Genomic DNA, 21,004 nt, shown 5'->3' with positions numbered 1-21,004 from the left:
AATCGATGATTTGTTCCATGGTCTGCCCTTGGCGTTGTTTTGACTGATGATAATGGAGTTTTTTTCACTGTCTTTTTCCACAGATATCGTCAGCTCGATTTCTGTATGCTTCGTCTGGTGAGGTCCATGTGTATAGTGTCTTTAATGTTGTTTACAAATATTGCAATGAATAATGTTTTTGGTCCTGCAAAATTCTATCATGTGATCTCCACATCATTTCTATCATCAAGGTCATATTTGCCAACGAGTGATCCTTCCTCTTTGTTCCCATCCTTTGCATTCAAATCACCAGTAATTATCAATACATCTAGATTACATGTTTCATCAATTTCAGACTGACGAAGTTGGTAGAATTCTTCAATTTCATTATCACTGGCTTTCGTGGTTGGTGAATAAATTTAATAGCGGTATTAACTGGTCTTCTTTGTAGGCATATAGGTATTATCCTATTGCAGACAGTGTTGCACTTCCAGATATATCTTGAAATGTTCTTTTTGATGATGAATATGACACCATTCCTCTTCAATTTGCCATTCCTGACATAGTAAACCATGTGGTTGTCAGATTCAGAATGGCCAATACCAGTCCATTTCTGCTAACTAATGCCTAGGATATCCATGTTTATGTGGTCCAGTTCCTTTTTGACAACTTCCAGTTTTCCCAGATTCATACTTCGTACATTCCATGTCCTGATTATGGATGTTTGCAGCTATTTCTCATTTTGAGTTGTACCCCATCAGCAAATGAAGGCCCTGAAAGTTTTACTCCACTCGCATTGTCACTGTCAATTCTATTTTGAGAAGGTAGCTCTTCCCCAGTCGTATTTTGAGTGACTTCCAACCTGAGGGGTTCATCTTCTGGCACTATATCTGGCAATATTCTGGTGCTCTTCATCATGTTTCAAAATTCAGTAATCTGGTGCTGACAGTGTTCCACTGCTAGTCATAAGGTTTTCGGTGTCTAAATATTCGGAAGTAGTCTGTGTCTCCTTCTTCCTAGTCGGTCGTCGTCTGAAAGATCAGTTTAAACTTGACCACCATGGATGACCCTGCTGGTATTTAAAGTACCAGAGGCACACTTTCAGGATCACAGCAAGACACAAGCCATCACAGAATGGCAAAATGACAGATGAGAGTGGTTTCCAAGATTACAGCCTTGCCTATCCCATGGGTCAGTTCTATTTGTAGGGTTATTACGAGTTGGAATCAACTCTACAGCTGTGGATTTGGATTTGGGAAGGGTTAACTATTAACTCGTCTATTGATGATCCTTGCTTTTCCTCTGGAATTCTTTGGCTCTTTATTTTACTAAATATTTTTGTTTTTAATTGTGAAATAACACACTCACAGAAAAGTAGATAAAACGAAATGTATGGCATAATGACTAAAACATATCATTCTCATCCAGAAATTGTCATTAACCCACCCTAGAGCACCCAAGTATGAAGGAGTTTCAAAAAGTTTGTGGAAAAATGGAATGAAAAGATCATGGAAATTTTTCCACGAAATTTTGAAGCCCCCTAGTATTTCTTCTTAATGTCACCACTTCCCTCCCATCCTGGAGGTAAGCACTGCCTGTGTTTTCAAAAACCATTTTAACAGCTATGAATGTGTCACTAAGTTTTTGAGTCCTTTGTAAACAGACGCATACTGCTGCTAGGCTTTTGTTTCTTTCCTTTAACAACAGGCTTGTGAGATTTATCTGTGTGGTTTCCCAGAGGTCATTGCTTTTCATGAATGTTTTACTAGCATGGTGGCTGTTGTTATTGTGTGTCGTTGGGTCACTTCTGATTCATAGCGAACCCGTATAGGGTTTCTGAGGCTATAAATTCTCATCTTTCTCCTAGGAGGTGGCTAGTAGATTTGAATTGCTAACCCTAAGGTTACCAGCCCAATTCATACCCCCAAATCATACCATACCAAGGTTCTTTTTATTAGTATATTGTTGTTGTTAGGTGCCGTGGAGTCGGTTTCAACTCATAGCGACCCTGTACAGGGTTTCCGAGGCTGTAAATCTTTACGGGAGCAGAAAGCCTCATCTTTCTCCCGTGGAGCAGCTGGTAGTTTCGAACTGCTGACTTTGCAGTTCGCAGCCCAATTCGTAACCACTACGCTAAAAAGACAACAAAAGCAATAAATATTGGATCCTCTTTCCTTCCTTGTCTTTCCTTGATGTTTACATTCAAGAATGCAATCTTTCTGAAAACTGCCACTAAACAGAGAACTAGAGGTCTTACGATACTCACTAACAACGTTGGCTTGTCCGGTGAAGATGGTATACTGGAGCTCATAGGAGACCACGCTGAACTCATCATCAGAGGTCCAGTGGACAGTGATGGTGTCATAGGAAGCTGTGCAGAGCTCTTCTCGAATTGTGGGAGGGTTGGGAGCTGTGAGGTCAAAAATGTTCATCAGTTCAAGATGTTGGATAGTCAAAACAGGCCTTTCTAACTATAGTCATCAGAACTACTGTCCCAGTGATAGTGATACTAATCCAGACAATATCTGGTCTGCTGATCATCTCTTTGACTTTTAACAGGCAATGTGGTTAGAGTCAGCCAGTATGGACTTCGCTTTGTTCTTACCAGAAGCTTAGGAAGTTCATGATGGAGAGACATGTGAAACAAAATTTAAACACACCATGGATTCATCTACATTGGGGGTTAGCAAACTTTTTCAATCAAGGGTCACAGAGTAAATACTTTAGACTTTGCAGCATAGAGTCTTTGTTGCAACTACTCAACTCTGCTCTCATAGCATGAGAGCAGGTGTAGACAATGTATACACCAATGCACATGGTTGGGTCCCCATAAAACTTTATTTACAAAAATTGTCTGAGGGTGTGCTGATGACCGGGAGGCAGGCTTGTAGGGTATACCCTTTGGTTGGTTGATGGTGCATGGAGGGGATTGTAACCATGGCAGTGAAACGATATACGATAGGATGACTGTAAAACTAATGTTCTCCCATGTAAACTATCACATAATTTACAATAAAATATTTTTTAAAAAAGTAGTCTGAGGGTTGAATTTGACCTGTGGGCTAAAGTTTGCCAACTCCTGATCTACATGATGTCAGATTTTTAAAATTTAGGGACGCAACTGGAAAAAATACTGATGTTTTGTTGTCTCATAGCGAATGAATCAAATAATTGCTTGAAATCTTTCTTTCATTAGATGTTCTGATGTGTAATAGGAAAAAAAAATTGTTAGTGCAGCCCTGGTTTCTTCTTAGTTCTCCACTTAAGGTGTTATTTCAATTAAGAAAAATGTGATTAACCATCAATGATATCTAAGAAGTATATTTTCCTCCCCAAGGAAAACATGATTGCTTGACATTTGGTTAACTTTGTCCCTGGAGAAGGTTGCTGTTTTCTTTCTTTAACACATTCTGGAACAGAGAAAAATCTAAATCCTACCAAAATCATTATTTTTAAAATGACTTCTATTGGATTGACTTCAGTGGCTGGTTTTATGAGATGAATTTATGGGAAAGAAAAAGACCAGGCAAGGAATGCTTTTGATTGGCTATAATATTTTAGAGTAGGGATTGGCAAGCTATGGCCTGTGGGTCAAATCTGGCCCACTGCCTGATTTTTTAAATAAAGTTTTATTAGAACATGGTCATGCTCATTTGTTTACATATTGTCTATTGCTGCTTTTTTGCAGTAACACAGTTAAGTAGTTATAGTCAAATGGCCTACAAAGCCTAAAATATTTTCCATGTGGTCCAATACAAAAAAGGTTTGCCAACTCCTGATATAGAGTCTTTAGTTTCATTCTTCTACCAGTACGTAACTACAAAGGGAGAAATGTATCTCTCTATTCAAACTAGTACCAAACTTTGCTTACACAATTATAGAGGTCTCTCCTATTCTAAACTTTGATCAGAATTGATGAGTCTAAAAACTAATTGAAAGAGAAAGTTAAATTTATGAAAGTTATAACCTTAAAATGGACTATTTTTATACTCTTTGGTTTGACACAGGAAGCTATATCCAGGACAAGTATCAAAAGCAGCAAATAACTTTAAAGCCTGGCATATGGAACTAAGTAGGCTAGCGTTGTCTATTAGGGATCAAATTCTATGAACATTATTGTGTCCCTACAGTGTGGCAGGTTCTGCATTAAAAATGTGTTAAGTTCTGCATTTAAACAGAAGGGCTCTATTTAAACAGAATGTTCTGCATTTAAACAGAAGGATATCCTGGTGTGGCGCTATAGGCTTTGCACTAGACTGGGAACCAAAAGGTTGACAGTTTAAACCCACCTATACAGGGTAACTATGAGCAGGAACCAATGACACTTCACAACAGCAACAACAAACATATCCCTGGTGTCCTGGTGTCCTGGTATGGCACCGTAGGATAAGCACTGGACTGCAAAGTTGATGGTTCAGATTCACCAGCTACTCCTTGGAAACCCTATACAGTGTCACTATGAGTCAGAACCTACTTGGCCGCACTTAACAACATAACCCTGGGAGTCCCTGGTATGGCGCTGTAGGATAAGCCCTGGATTGCTAATCGTAAGGTTGGCAGTTCAAACCCACTGGTTACTCGTCTGAAACCCTCTACAGGGTGGCTATGAAACTTGACAACAACAACATAACCCTGAGAGTCCTTGAGTGGGGCTCAACTGTTACCAAAAGGTCGGAGGTTCAAGTGCACCCAGAGGTACATTGTAAAAAACGGCCTGGTGATTGACTTCCAAAAAATCAGCCACTGAAAACCCCTAATGAGTTGACACACATGAGTTGGACTTGACTCAGTGGTAACTTGTTTTTGTTTGTTTGTTTTTTAACATACCCTTAAATCACTCTTTCTGGAATATGTCTTTCTGGATCTGTCTCCTGAGGGTATCTACATGCAAGATTGAGCATGCTGTGGTGGAACCCGCTCTGCCATCAGGAAGTGCTCTCCACAGGGGAGGCCCAGCTGCATCATAAAATGCGCTCATTCTTGTCTGTGTGGTCCCTGCGGGTGTGGGCTCACCTTTGCACAGCTCACTGAAGAAATCCTTGTTCACCCATCATTAAAACAGTTCACTAAATCACATCTCCACCAATGATTGAAGAAAGAGTTTGTCCTTTCTGCATGGCAATATTTAATGAAATATGCAGAAACCCTATCTTCAAAATAGGCAAATAACTGTGATACACAAAGCAGTAGCCACAATCAAGAGAAAATGTCACCTCTCTGGGTTATTCACTTGACATCCCACTTAGAGGCATGATGGGGGAGGGGAGGATCTTGTTTTTGCAGCCAGGGATTAAATGTAATCACCCTGTTTTGATTATAAACCAATTGAGTTTTGTCCTGAAAAATCAATAGACAATTTACTGTAAATGGCAGCAGCTTGCTGCTGCCAATTTCAATATCCACAGAATGAGAACCAGAGCTGTTATTTTTTTGCTTCTATCTCCAACAGAACACGAGGAACGGTGGGCTAATACTCTATAAACCTTCATTTCCTGCTTACAAATGTCTGATAAACTATTTGGACTTGGAAATATCAGTCAAGCATCACGTGTTATGACCACAATCCATGTTATGTCTAGTAATGAACCAAATGTCTCTTTGGGGTTGACAGCTAAGAAAGCACAATAACAGGTGCCTAATATGGAGAAACAGCAGTCAGGATGGTCTACTGGAACACACATTGGATTGGATGCAAACAAATTTCACATGTCTCCCTTTAATCAGCACTTTTCCATTTACATAGAGCTTAGAATGGGCCTCCATTTTTGGAATAACTATTAAAAGATTATTGGGAAATTGATTTGGACATATTTTTGTCAATAGGACCCTTATTTTGGACAAAATGGCCACCTCCTCTGCGCTTGGCTATGGCCTTGTGACAAGTGGAGGTTTGCTGATAAAGAAGGACAAACTTGACTGGTAGAACTTTTGTCCCTGCTCTGTCCCTTTCTTTTTTGCCTAGAACTTGAGCAGGATGCTTAGAGGTGGAATAGTCACATTGCGATTATGTGGCAAAAAGACAGCACAATTAAGATGGTGGCACAAAAAGGAAATGAGCTGGGATCTGAGATCACCACTGGACCACCTGCCTCTGTTCTATTGAATCTGTGACAGGGACATTCCTCAATGGGGTGTGCCACTGCTAATTTGATTAACTGTTACATTGGCACTGAGATGCTGCACTAGATGGCAAGGTGGGTTTGAACTACAAGGTCAGTGCTCCTCGGAAACCCTATATAGGGTCGCTATGGGTTGGAACTGACTCAATTAACAGCCGCCATAGGGGAAAACAGCTCCGCCTGAAAGTCTACTGCTGCACTAAGATGGAAGCCTCTAGCACATGGGGTCATTGAAACCTCAATGCAACTTAATGAACGAGAAATCAAAGTCAAATTTCACTAGCCACCATTCAAGTTCTCAGCAGTGGCCATCAGTGGAGATACAGAACATATCCATTATCTGGAAAGTTCTAGCTAATAGAGCCCTAGTAAGGTAGTAACAACAACCACAACACGTTGGGCTGCTAACTGAAATTGCTAGCAATTTGAACCCTCGGGAGAAAGATGAGGCTTTCTGCTCCAGCACCGATTTACAGCCTCAGAAACCCTATACAGGGTCGGTATAGTCAGAACTGACTCCATGGCATGCAGCAGTTGCAGCGACACGAAGTTCTAGTGGACAGCTGAATCTTTTAAATCTCAGTTAAAAGCTTCAAAAGGAGGGCATCATATTTGTCAAAATTTGAAACCAAAATCAGTTCCTGTTTGAAAATGCTTTTTGAGTTGATTTCTTTCTTCCTTACCTGGAGTGGTAAAGTTTGAAAGAGAATTGCGTAAGATAAAAGAAAGTATATGAAACAATTAGACTTCCTTGTAAATGCAGAAATGCAGGTCCTTGCAAAGAAAAAAATCCTGCTGTTTTGGGTACATGCTTCTTGATACAGAACTTTGTGTTTTCCACCCAAACCTACTGCCATTGAGTTGATTCTGATTCATAGTAGCCCTACGTAGGATTTCTGAGACTGTAAATCTTTACAGGAGCAGATAGTCTCGGCTTTCTCCTGAGTAGCAGCTGATGGATTTGAATCACCAAGCTGTAAATATCACAACTATCACATACCATTCAGTCTTTTTTACTCCATCTTTCTCAACCACTCTCCTAAAACATGCACACCCAAAATCAAGTTAGGGACGTGGTTTTCTGGCAGGCTGCATGCACTAAGCTTAGGGCACAGCGCACTTCACTATGTCCACTGTGCCTCTCTGAAGTCACAGGCAGTTAGGTAGCATTTGGCTAAGCCAAACAATGTTTCCTGAACAGTCCACATTGGCCTGGCAGCCGTTCTCATCAGAACTCGAGAAGAAAAGTTGAGAAGCATGGTTAAAAACAGGAGGAGCATGAGGTTTCCCCTTTGGGCTGTTGGCTTTGGTTTCTAAGCTTGACCAAAAAAAAAAAAAAAAATGCCTATCAAAAGCAGCACAGAGTTGAAACATGACACCAGGACTTTCAGTGAGATTTTTGCTACATTTGCCATGGATTTCCATGATGGAATTCAGTTTTTTTTTTTTACCAGAAAACGCAGATGTCTTTGGAGTCTGTACAGACCTGAATCAAACAATGATTCTATCGCTCCTTAGCTATCAGGCCTCTAAGAAGTCAAAATACCTCCTTTTTTTTGCTAAATGAGGATTATAAAACTTAACCTCAGGTAGGTCTTGCGAAGATTAAACAAGGCTGTAAACATACTAGGCTAGAGAAGGGGAGACACCCAAACAAAGGTGGCTACTCACTTTTTCTCTGCCTACTCACTGAGAGCCAGATGCTGTGTGGATCAATTTTATGTGTCAATTTGGCTAGGCTATAGTGAGCGCCCACTTGTTGGTTAAACACTCGTCTCCATGCTGCTGTGAAGGTACTTTGTAGATGTGATCAGCATTTACAAACAGCTGACTTTAAGTAAGGAGATTTCCCTCCCTGATGTGGGTGGGCCTTGTCTAATCACTTGAAGGCCTCAAAGTAAAAACAGGTTTCGCAGAGAAGGAATTCTGCTTTCTGACGGTAACGCAGGAATGTCCGGTTGGCTGGCAGGCCTTATTGATTTCCAACTTGCTTGGCTTCACAGTCACATGGGCCAGCTCCTTAGAATCAAATAATACATCAGTCTAATTTTCTCTGTATACGTTGCTGTTGTTGCTAGGTTGTACATACAACCCTATGTACAACAGAATGAAACACAGCTCAGTCCTCTGACATCCTCACAATTGTTACGTTTGAGCCCATTGTTGAAGCCAATGTGTCATTCCATCTCATTGACGGTCTTCCTCTTTCTTACTGACCCTCTACTTCACCTCTATATACAAGGAGGCTTCAAAAAGTTTGATGCAAAACAGAATGAAAAGATCATGGAATTTTCCCATGAACTTTTTGAAGCCCCCACATCCATCTGTGTGTGTGTGTCCACCACTAGTCTGTCAATTTCAAATACTAGCAGAGTCACCCATGGTGTAAAGGTTTCTGCAAAGCTTCCAGATTAAGACTGACTACAAGAAAATTCTGGTGATCTACTTCCTAACACCAGGCAAAGAAAGCCCTGTGGATCACAGTAGAATGTTGTCTGATGCAATGCTAATATATCATGATCACAGCTGAATACTGTCTGATACACTGAATCCCCTAGAGCGGAAGGTACTCAAAATACACAGTAACTGTAACAGTGGGCTTGAGCAGACCAGTGAACGTTCCAATGGAGCAGGATGGGCCACATTCTATTCACTCTGTTATACATGGGGTCACTATGAGTCGGAGTCAATTCAATGGCAACTGACAGCAACAACACCCCAGACACATTACTGGTTCTGTTGCTCTGGAATACCCTAGCTGATATAGATGCCTTGTCAATATGAATTGAAAAATATCACGCTATTTAGATGGCCAACGGAGCTGTTATTTGTGACATTATGTGCTGGTACTTGAGGGAAATAGTGCTAAGCCTGTTTCTTGTTTCTTTTCTGTCCCCAATTTAGTTTTGGACTGTGCTGTTTGGGTTAAAAATAAAAACAAAAAAAGCAATGACTGCACAGAAATTGTTTATGAAAATATTTTAATCCATTCCTAAGTCAAAAGCTCTGATTTTTTGACAATTCATCTCTTGGAAAATGTTTGTATCACTGAATGTTTACCATATTAAAGAGAATATAAAAGATAATACCTGTAAGGTAATCCAGGCATTCTAGCAATTTCTTCTCTCGGGAAAAATCTAAGGCAAATGTATCAAATGTGTCATTGAGGTTGATTTCAGGAATTAGAACCTGGGAGGAAGCAGTTGCCATGGAGACTCTGTAATTAGAAAACAACAACACACACACAAAAAAAAACATTTTAGAAACGTAAGGTGACATTCATCACCATTGTTTAGGAATGAAAGAATGAAAAGGAAATTAAAACCATGAGAGAAATTGATCCAATGATTCCATCCCTAGGTATCTATCTTAATGGCATCACTATTCACAGACGTTCAAAGGAGGAAACAACTCAAGTGTCTATTAGCAGATGAGTGTATAAACAAAATGGAGGTGATCCACATAATGAAGTATTATTCAGCTATAAAGAGAAGAGAAATAAAGTCCGGACATCTATTACAACACAGATAAACCTTGAAAACACTATACTGAATGAAATAAGTCAGAAACAAAAGGACAAATAGTACACGATTCTACTTATATGAGATATCTAGACTAGGCAAGCACATAGAGACCAATGTTTATTAGTGTTCACTTGGGGTGCTGGGAAGGGGAGAGGAGGAAGTTCAGCTGAAAGAGGTGCTGAACTGCTAACAAGGGTGCTAAAAACAGTACAACTGGATAGCGGGGAGGGTCTTTCAACATGGTGACCATAATGAAGGTCACTGAACCTTACTCGTGAAAACGGTTGAAAGGACAAATGCTCTGTTATATATCTACTACCACAATAATAAAAACAATGAAAAAATTTGGTGCTGCTTTTGACATGTACCTTAAGAAGACTCTGGGTAAGGTCACAACATATTAAGACAAATAAATGAATGTAAGTTCTAAAAAGGCAAAGAAACTGCTCCCTTCCTTTTTGAGTGGTGAAAACAAATTCTCCCTGGAGGTGAGCAAATATTCATATTTCATGTTGCTGTGTATTAAACAGTTTGGCTGGGTCACGTCTAACCCCGGAGAAACACGTCGCTCCAGGCATGTCTTCACACATCTGCCTACTCCACTTCAAAGAAGAAAGTCCCTACCACTTCAAACTGCAGAACAAGCAAAGATTAAAAAAAAAAAGGAAAAGGTTTCCAGATATTGGATTAGTTTAATCAAGTCCTAGTCTCTCTCTAAAATAAACTTTAAAAAAGGAATTTGGGTCTGGCTCTTTTGTGTCCTCCTTGTATTCATTTTCTTGAACCATATTCCCAGCAGATGCCCTGGAAAATATTCATGAGCATTCTCCCTCGTTTCTCTAGTGGGTGCAACATTTTTCCTGTTCTTTTAGAGTTTCTTGTTAGATTTCTCATGTGCAAACTAAAAAGCCAAGTATTGGTATGAGTCCATCTCCTTCTACATAATCTCAAGTTAGTTTAGTAAATTCTGTTATTGTAGAATATTTGACCAATTGAACAATGTGAGTGATTTGCTTAATAAACGAAAGAATTGAGGCATGAAGCCCACCACTTCCAAGCATATCAAATCACGGTGAACTGGCAATTTTGTTTGTGATGTTTTGCTAAATTGGGTAAACAAGTCAGTAAGGGGCTACTATGTGTAGGGTGTGGCACTATGGGTTAATGTTCTACAATGCACAGTCAGTTTTGAGCTCAAGGTTGGCAGTTCAAGCTCACCAGCCACTCCTTAGATATTCTATACAGGGTCATTATAGGTCAGAAGAGACTCGACGGCCTTTAACAACAACAACATGTGTAGGACGGAGTCCTTGAGTGGTATAAATGGTTAATATACTGGGTTAAAGGTTTGCATCCACCCAGAAGTACCTGGGGAGAAAGGTCTGGCGATCTACTTCTGAAAAATTAGCCACTGAGAACCCAAATGTAGCATACTTCTACTCTGAGACACACAGGGGTGCCACGAGGTAGAGGTGACTCCACAGAGACTGGCTGGGTTTCTGTACAGGGTACTGTCTAAGGCATTGGCGGTTTTAGAACCAAGACATGACTTTGAAATAATCTCGCTCTCAATCTAGATTTTGACTTGTTTTCTAAATAACACCCCTGATAGTCATTTGTACCAGGTCACAAATTTGGCTGAAGCTAGCCAGGAGGAGAATGCCAAGTTTGTGCTCTTCCATTTACTTTAGAAAATGTTCAGTCTAATTACTCCAAGAGTTAAAAATCATTTCTTGCATCTCTTAATGGCTCTTCGAAGCCTTGGACTCTACAAGGATAATATATAGCTATAAAAATGACACCTGTGAAACCTGTACATGAATGCTTATAGCAGCTTAGTTCAGCAGTGCTAAAAATTGGAAGCCACCAAGATGTCCTTTAATAGGTGAACAGATACACTGTGGTCTAGCCATACAATGGAATTCATCAATAATAAGGAAATGAGCTATCAAACTACAAAAAGATGTGAAGGAACCCTTAATGCACATTGTCAAGTGTAAGAAGCCAGTCTGAAGACTACATATGGTATGATTCCAGCTAGTGGGCATTCTGCAAAAGGCAAAACATAGAAGCAGTGAGAAGTTCAGTGGTGATTAGGGGTTTAGGATGAGAGGTGGGAGGAAGAATGAAGAGGTGGAGCCCAGGGCCTCTTCACAACCCACACGACTGTACAAAACAGAGAGGGAACCGAATACAAACTCTGGACTTCAGTTAATACTAATGTATCACTATTGGTTCATCTATTGTAACAAATGAGCCACAGGGATGCAAGATGTTATTAGGGGAAACTGTGTGTATATACGCATATTTGTGTGTGTGTGTCATTATATGAGAACCCCCTACACTTTCTGCCCATTTTTCTGTAAACCTAAAAGATCACCTAAAACATCTCTAAAAAAAAAAAAACTTTTAAATAAAAAATGATACCTGTGAAATGCTATAAATCTTTAGCAACAAGACTACTAGAGTTGTGGCATTTCTGGCCCATGTTCAATGTTCTATAAACGTAGAGAGGAGGAAGGGAAAAGAGAAGAGCTAATCAACAGTGTTGGCAATGCAGAGATATTGGGATCCATGGCTAAAAACTTGAAGAGGCAGAAACCCTGGACAGAGAGGCTTCAAGTGTTGTGGTGAGGGTAGGAAAGGAACTTCACCTCCTGACCCTTACACCAAGAAGCAGCGAACAGTGGAGTGTGTGGTTTTGTTGACTCAGTATTGCACCCATGGGAATTGGTCTAATTATTGCTACTACTGATGATGCGAACTGCCAGAAATCCAAGTCAGTCATGGAACAAGGGAAATCATTGCTGATGTCAGCTCTTGGATGAAAGCAGAAAATACCAAAAAGATGTTTTGTTGCTGCTGTTAAGCGCCATTGGGTCGATTTCGACTCAGAGCCATCCAGTGTAGGGTTTCCGACGCTGTAAATCTTTGCGGGAGCAGATACCTGTGTTTCATTGAGCATACAAAGACATTTGACTATGTGGATCACAGCAAATTATGGCTAAGAATGGGAATTCTAGAACACTTAATTGTGCTCATGTGGAACGTGTTCAAACAGAACAAGGGGATGCTGCACGGTTTAAAATCAGGAAAGGTGCATGTCAGGGTTGTATCCTTTCGCCATTGTTACTTAATCTGTATTCGGAACAAATCATCTGAGAAGCTGCACACTATGAAGAAGAACGTAACATCAGGATTGGAGGAAAGCTCATTAATAACCCATGTTATGCAGATGACACTACCTTGCTTCTGAAAGTAAACAGGACTTGAAGCGCTTGCTCACGAAGATCACAGAACACAGCCCTCAGTATGAAGTACTACTTAATGTCAATAAAACAAAAATCCTCACAATAGGACCAATAAACAGAGAAAAGATTAAAGTTGTCAAGGATTCTCTTTTACTTGGATCCCAATCAATGTTCATGGAAGGAGCAGTCAAAGAATCGAGCAAAGTATTGCACTGGGTAAATCTGCTGCAAAAGATCTCCTTAAAGTATTAAAGAGCAAAGATGTCAGTTTGAGGACTAAGGTGTGCCATGATATTTTCAACAGCCTCATACACATGTGAAAGGTGGATAGTGAATAAGGAAGATCATAGAAGAATCACTGTATTTGAATCATGGTGTTGGTGAAGAATACTGAAAGTATCGTGGACTGCCAGGAGAACAAACCAATCTGTCTTGAAAGACATATAGCCAGGATGCTCCTTAGACTCGAGCATGGCAAGAGTTTGTCTCATGTACTTTGGACATGTTATCGGAGGGACCAAGGAGCTCTGGTAGCGTAGTGGTTATGAGTCGGGCTACTAACCTCAAGGTCAGCAGTTCAAAACTACCAGCTGTTCCACGGGAGAAAGATGAGGCTTTCTGCTCCCATAAAGATTCATAACCTTGGAAACCTGACACAGGGTTGATATGAGTCAGAACTGACCCCACATCACATAACCACCACCACCAACGGACGGACCAGTCCCTGAAGAAGGACATCATGCTTCGTTAGAGGGTCAGTGAAAAAAGAAAAAGACCTGCAATGAGATGGACTGGCACAGTGACCCCAACAATGGGCTCTAACAGAGCAACGATTGTGAGGATGGCAGAGGACCAGACAGATGTTAAAGTTCAGTTCCTGGCCACTGCACTTCAGATGCAGCTACCGTCATCTGTCGGTGGAGGCTTTCCTGTTACTATGCTGCTGCTGAACCGGTTTCAGTGGAGTTTCTAGAAAAGACAGACTGAGAAGGAAGACCTGGAGATCTACTGCTGAAAATCAGCCCACAAAAGCCCTATGGCTCCCAGGGGTCTGATCTGTTGCTGTCCATGGAGATGGTGTCAGATCAGGCAGCATTTTGTTCCATTGTTCAGGGGATTGCCACGAGTTGGGGGCTAACAACAATAAATACTTGATCTACTTTTTTTAGGGGTGTTACTGGGACATTGCAGAATTCATAGTTGGAGTAGTCTTCGTGGGCCCCAGTTGGAAATTGTGACGTAAATATCAACATTGTCTATTGGAACGTCTGGGGTACACTGAAGCAGTAATGTACTGTTTGCAGTTTGTAACTTCACGAGGAATTCAGAAGAAATAGATGAGGTCCAAATGAAAGCAGCAAAGCCCAATCAACACTGGGAATCTAGAAAGTCAAGGAGGACCACTATGAATGAGTTTTTCTATTGATAACTCAAACCAATCCAAATCTTCTGCCATCAAGACGATTGAGATGCATAGCAACCTTACAGGACAGAAGAAAACTGCTCCATAGGGTTTCTAAGGCTGTAAATCTTTACAGAAGCAGATAGTCACATCTTTCTCCTGTGGAGTGACTGGTGGCTTTGAACCACTGACCTTTTGGTTAGCAGTCCAACATTTAACCCACTGTGTAACCAGGGCTCCTTCTTCTAGTGACAAGACTCTAATACTGCTTTGGGGCAAAGGCAAATTAAAATGAATGAAAGGACAAGGTCACTGGCATTGGCGTGTGATGTCACTGACAGCAATGGGCGTAAATATACGTGCTGAAGAAGTACTCAGCCCTGCCAGTTTCACTGCTGAGCCGACCACTCAGATAACATAATTTTTAAGTCCCCAAAAGAATAGAAGTTTGTTGTTTTTTTTTTTTGAAGTAGGTTTGAGGTTAACAGTTTCGTCTTTCTCTCCACATGAGTTTGCCTTGACCTTTTCAGAAGAGCTAAAGCTGCTCAACCGAAAAAGAATAAGAATAATGGGTTAACAGCGAACACCTGTGTGATTTTTTTTAAATAGATGAGTCCTAGGACTCCTGTTTCAAAGGACGTGAACTCTAGGCTGTTACCGAAAGGGCTTTGACATGTCAAGTCAAGCATCTTTCCCTGGAACAAAATGATCCCAAGCCTCTATTCTCTTTGGTACCCAGCCCTCTAAGTTGAGAACAAAAGCAAATCCAGGGCAAGGCTAACCAATCATATCCCAGCTACAAGAGCCCAGTAGCTAAGAACTCCCAGCGGCACTCCCCCACCCCGACCCCACCCCCACACACACATTCACCTCTCAGTGATATTCTTAGCAGTCTGTAGGAAGCGGGCATGGTCGTTCTCCTTCAGAGAATGTTCCGCCTGGGAGATGAGTGATGCTGACCGCTCGATGCACTGTTTGCAGTTGGCAATCTGCTGAGCCAGTTTCCGAAGCCTCACCACCTTGAACAAAAGAGACAAGAAGATTCTTACACGGGTGGATTCACTGAGCACACAGGCATCTGCTGGACACTACTGATGTGTGCATTGCTGTGGATGGAAGTTATCTTTCAATGAAAATTCACCAAGGAGATATTAAAACACAAAATGGCCCCATTATGGTATTCTCCTCTTTGATATTCGTTATCTCCTTGGAGAAGTGTTGTTGATCTGTTTTATGAGGAAACACTGAATTGTGAATTGCTTCCCTGTTGATGAGGGGAAAAAAATCAAGGTGTTGCCTGATGGTAAATTACCCAGGGTCACCACACCTCTTCCCTGGATTATTCCACACAAAAAGACCTTAAGAACGTCTGGAACTTTCTACTACTAGTGTTTCAGCTGCTGTGTATAAAATAAAACACCTTGATAATTGTGAATTTGTGGCTTAAGTCAAAACCACTTTCTAAAAAGTGCTTTGCAATCCACGTAATAAAATTGTGACATGAAAGTATTTGGCATTGCTATTTCCCACACTATCTAAACCCATGTGTTAATTAACAGAAAGGGAGCGTTGTTTTCCATTGATTAATCTCTTTCCTGTTGAGCAGATGAGAGGAAGCCAAAAAAAGCACAGCTGGGCCATTTCCCCAGGCTGGGAACGCCATTTCCAGGCACTTTGTGCTTCCTTGATAACTCAGAACTAGTTTGATAAGCTCTTTCCAGTCGGATAACACTGCAGGTTTGATTCACAACCTCCATTCCATATCCTGATTCTGTCTTGCTTGAAAATGACCCTTGGGCTTAATTGACCAAAACCTCGGGGGTAGGCCAAAAGAAGACCAAGGTAATGCACTTGACTGTTCCCTTTGGTGCTTGGAATCTGTTGTGAGGCCAGAAGCCAAGTTAAAATTCGAGTGCTAATTGGAAGTGCCCTGTGCCTAGTGCCCCCATTCGCACACCCTTGAACAGGTCTTGGCTGGCTTTAAGATAATTAAGGAAACTAGCCCTGGGCAAAAGGATAAGCAGGAGACCAGCCAGTTAATCTGTCTTACAGACAAGGCTGGCCCCAGCTTCTTCCAAAATTCCTGCTGCTGCTACTGATGGTGGTGGTGAGCTTTTAAGTCGGTTCCGACTCAGTCAACTCTGTTTCTGAAGCAACAAATCTTTGCAGGAGTAGAAAGCCTCACCTTTCTCTCATAGAGTGGCTGTAGATTCGAACTACTGACCTTGTGGTTACCAGTTCACTGCATAACCACTATGCTACTCTTTCTTGAAGTCATCCCTATACAGTGCTCATCGAAGAAAAGGAAGGAAAGGGATGTCAAAACTGAAGGTCTCTGAGGACCGTCCAGCTCCGGCTATGAACTACAGGAAATGAAGGAAATTAATGCTGAATTGAGAAGCAGCAGTCACCATATTTCAGTGCAAAGGTGAGAAAAATTCCGGAAAGTAAAGGGTCAGAGAATGAAGTGCTAAAGCCTTTGGGCAAACAGCATATGATCTTGGGCCTGGTAAAAGATTTAACTCATCATAATTGTAGTAACTTCTCCCAGTGGATTAACAGTGTTCATTAGTTGGATAAAATAACACTGATTTTACACGAAATTGAATTTCATTTTTGACATCATTATATACAGAGGCAAAGCTAATAAGAAAGGCATTCAGTCAGAAGAAACTGTCAGAGGAAGGAAAATTCCAGAAGGAAAAATAATTTATAGTCCCCGGAGCAACCCAGCAATTGGAATATTTAATCACACACAAGAATGCTTTAAAATAGATGACAGAATTGAAGATGTTTAGTACGATTCTTAACTAACAAAAGAAAATAAGGTCAAAATATTTCTTCAGGATCATTTACCTTAATCATGTATTCTTTGGTTACATGACCTCAGATTATAAGTATGAATATATGTTTGAACCAGTTTCTTCATTTTAATTTCATTTTCTTCTTTTGTCGTCTTCTACTCCTGGTGTGGTGCTGTAGGATCAGCATAGGGCTGCAAACCACAAAGTCGGAAGTTCAAACCCACCAGCTGCTCTTCAGAAACCCTATATAGGGTCGCTATGAGTAGGAACCAACTCAATGGCACTTAACAACAACAATCATGATGGCAGACAGTAAAGTGACATCAAAAAACAGAAACCAAACCCACTGCCATGGAGTTGATTGTGACTCATAACGACCCTGTGTAGGGTTTCTGTAAATCTTTATGAGAGCAGAAAGCCTCCTCATATTCCCCACAGAGCAACTGGTGAGTTTGAACTGCCAACTTTGAGGTTAGTAGTCCAGTGCTTACCCTATAGCACTACCAGACCTCCAAATTGGCATGAGAGGGAAGAAAACAAAATACCCCCGCCCAAACTGGGCCTAAATTGAAGCAAGTCAATGTGAGATTACCTTTGAACAGGACTGTTCTATCAAGAGCAATTGTGGGGCATCATTTTAATTTGAGGTTCATGAACTAATCCACCAGACTGACGCTTCTCAAACCTAGCATGCAGAAGAATCAACTGGGGTCTTTTTCAAAACACTGTAGCTGGTTGGGCCCCCTCCCTAATAGTCTAGTTAAAGGAGTTGTAATTGGCAGAGCAGTGGGAATTTGCATTTTTAACCAGCAATGAATGCTTTCTGATCTGGAGGTGCTGAACCATTAGTAAGGTCAAGATTGTTGTTGTTGTTATGTGCCGTGGAGTCGGTTCCGACGCATAGCGACCCTGTACAGGGTTTCCGAGGCTGTAAATCTTTACGGGAGCAGAAAGCCTCATCTGTCCCCACGGAACAGCTGGTAGTTTCGAACTGCTGACCTTGAGGTTCACAGTCCGATTCGTAACCACTACGCTACCAGAGCTCCTTAGCATTAATAAAATTAAAGAGTAAAAGAGCTAAGAAAATAGCGGGGGAACTTTGTAAGACTTTTTTTGTTTGTATATGTATGCTGGATTGGGAATCATAGGCACTTCTTACTGTGGGTTCCAGTTTTTAAAAAGAAAACCACTGTTCTCCGGTGTTGCTGTTGTTAAGTACCAATGAGTTAATCCTGACTCCTACTGACCTTGTATAGGCTTTCCAAGGAGCTGGGGCCTCCAGTGGTGTACCATAGATTGGTGAACTGGAACCACCAATCCTGCAGTTCAAAACAACCTTGTGGTCCAGTGCATTATCCCACAGCACCACACTGGGAGTCCTGTTGTATGATGTTGTTGTTGTTGTTGTTATTAAGTGCTGTTGAGTCAGTTCCAACTCATAGCGGTCCTGTATAGGGTTTCCGAAGAGCTGGTTGGTGAGTTTGAACCGCTGACCTTGCAGTTCAAGCCTACCTTGAAGTCGAGTGTTTATCCTACAGCACCACACCAGGACTCCTATGTTAGAGGTCCACAAACTATGGTCCGGAGGCCAAATCTAGCACATCACCTTCTATTACTGTAAATAAAGTTTTATTGTCACACAGCCATACCCATTTGTTCATAAATTCTCTAGGTGTTTTTATGATACAATGTTGGACAGAGTTGAGTGATTGCAACAAAGACCACATGACCCAGAAAGCGTAAAATATTGACTATCTGGCCCTTATCAGAAGAAAGTTTGCCAATCACTGAACCACAGGCTGAAAAACCTGGTCCTCAAAAAAAAAACCAAACACAAACTTTGCAAATGCCATCCAGCTGATTATAGTGACCCTATAGTCCTGGTATGATGATGTAGGGTCAGCACTGGACTTTGAACCACAAGTCGGCACTTCAAACTCACCAACTGCTCCTTGGAAACCTTATATAGGGTCGCTGTCAGTTAGAACTGACTCAACGGCACTTAACAACAACAACACAGTCCTCGTGTGGGGCTGTTGGATAAGCACTAGACTGCTAACCACAGGTCAGCGGTTCAAACCCAAGAGCTGCTCCTTGGAAACTGTATACAGGGTCACTGTGAGTTGGAACTGACTCGATGGCACTTACCACCAACAACATAGGGCAGAGTAGAACTGCCCCATAGGGTTTCCAAGGCTGAAATCTTCACGGAATTAGACTGCTATACCTTTCAGCTACTGGGTTTAAACTGCTCACCTTTTAGTGAGAAAACAAGTGCTTTAAACACTGTGACTTCAGGGCTCCAACATGTTCTTACATGGTAAGAATTTTCAAAATCAGACACGGTACATTGAGCAAAATACGTATTTCCACATATAACACATACAAGTCTCTGTTTTTGAAGAACCAGTCAAAAACCGTAATTTTTAACTCTCACAAAAGGAATGCAATCTTATTTTTAAAGAAATGCTGGATACACACACATAAGATCCTATATGAGGATTAATTACAGTTGCAGGGGAATGTTTTCCCAGTGGACTAATCATTTTTTTCTTCAGGAAGTAAACTTGACACATTGTAACTTAAAATTCACTTTATAATCATTATAGAAATATTTTGTCTATTGGAATCTCCCTTTAACAGAGACACAGGTCTGCTTATGATTTTATTTGGTTTTGATTACATCTTATCACTGTTTCAAAATCATCCTCTGATTTTATTTTAAATGAATTTTAAAAGCCTTTATATATGTGTATGTGTAGGACACATATTACAACTTTGCTGTGTTGAAACAATCCTCAATTACCATATTTATCTAAATTGATGATAAGCCTGGTACTTAGTGTTTCTTTCTTGGTGTGAAGTGCTGTCGATCATTTCTGACTCAACCCTGTATGTGGTTTCCAAGGAGCAGCTGGTGAGTTTGAGCTGCCAACCTGGTGGTTCAAACCGACCTTTCTGTCCAGTGCTTTATTCTACAGTGCCACACTTTAAGGTTATAGAAAGCCTATACAATTTAGTCTCAGCAAATTCTCTTACATTTTTTGAGACGCTGGGGCCTCCAGCAGTCTACCATAGATTGGGGGCTGAATGTGAAACGTACAACTTGATTAATCTGAGGTGTGCCCCCAGCTTCCCACATGTCCCAGTGAAACTTAACCGCTTACGCTTTCTTTCTTATCCCTAGTCTTTCCCTGGAAGCCTTCTGGCTTGCGTACCCCAGACTGGTCAACTCTAAAGGCTGTCAGACTATGTATTTCAAAGAGTATGTAAGAGTCTGAGACCAGGAATTGACAGTACGTATTCATTGCTTACCTTACCTGCTGCTTGGCAAGTTCCTCAATCAGAGGATTTGTGGTGAGATGATTTATACCCAGTTTAACAGCCTTGTGGTCGACTCCAGAGGAATGGTGTGGAGACCATTTACCTTCATGGTTTCCACCATTCTCGGTTCTTTCATCACCTGCCCACTCCCAAGAGGGCCTACTGTCCTACTCTTGTCTAAGTACCCTCAGACGGCCCTGTCACCACCTGGTGGGTCCCAAGCCCCTCATTGGGATCCCTTGTTCATACTTGCCCTACCTGCTTCCTCAGATTTTCAGGAAATCTGTCAAGTCGGCCCCTGACTCATCATGCACAAAGTGATGGACTATTGTGACCCATTGAGTTTCCATTGCTAATGTTTGGAAATACAGGGATGACATCCATTCAAGCAATGTCAGGTCACTAATATCTGACTACATATGTGTACACATGCACACACACACATACATATATATATATGTGTGTGTGTGTGTTGTGTTGTTGTTACGTGCTGTGGAGTCAGTTCCGACTCATAGCAACCCTGTACAGGGTTTCCAAGGCTGTAAATCTTTACGGGAGCAGAACGCCTCATCTTTCTCCTGCGGAGCAGCTGGTAGTTTTG

At 41.2% G+C, this 21,004-nt stretch overlaps 1 protein-coding gene across 2 annotated transcripts in view; it reads right to left on the bottom strand.

Annotated features, from left to right (window-relative positions):
* MID1 (midline 1 (Opitz/BBB syndrome)) overlaps positions 1 to 21,004 on the bottom strand; it is a 225,943-nt gene that overhangs the window by 27,036 nt on the left and 177,903 nt on the right. For both annotated transcript variants that reach the window (XM_006835640.1, XM_006835641.1), the window contains 3 exons: positions 15,146 to 15,294; positions 9,188 to 9,315; positions 2,246 to 2,389 (listed from right to left, as the gene is read on the bottom strand). In XM_006835640.1, the coding sequence (XP_006835703.1) occupies positions 2,246 to 2,389; positions 9,188 to 9,315; positions 15,146 to 15,294 (421 nt within the window). The remainder of the gene's footprint in view (positions 1 to 2,245; positions 2,390 to 9,187; positions 9,316 to 15,145; positions 15,295 to 21,004) is intronic.

The sequence above is a fragment of the Chrysochloris asiatica genome, unplaced genomic scaffold, assembly GCF_000296735.1.
Source record: "Chrysochloris asiatica unplaced genomic scaffold, ChrAsi1.0 scaffold00018, whole genome shotgun sequence".
NCBI classification, from domain to species: Eukaryota; Metazoa; Chordata; class Mammalia; order Afrosoricida; family Chrysochloridae; genus Chrysochloris; species Chrysochloris asiatica.
The sequence above is the reverse complement of the archived record's forward strand: the minus strand, read 5'-3'. Positions and strand labels throughout refer to the sequence as shown.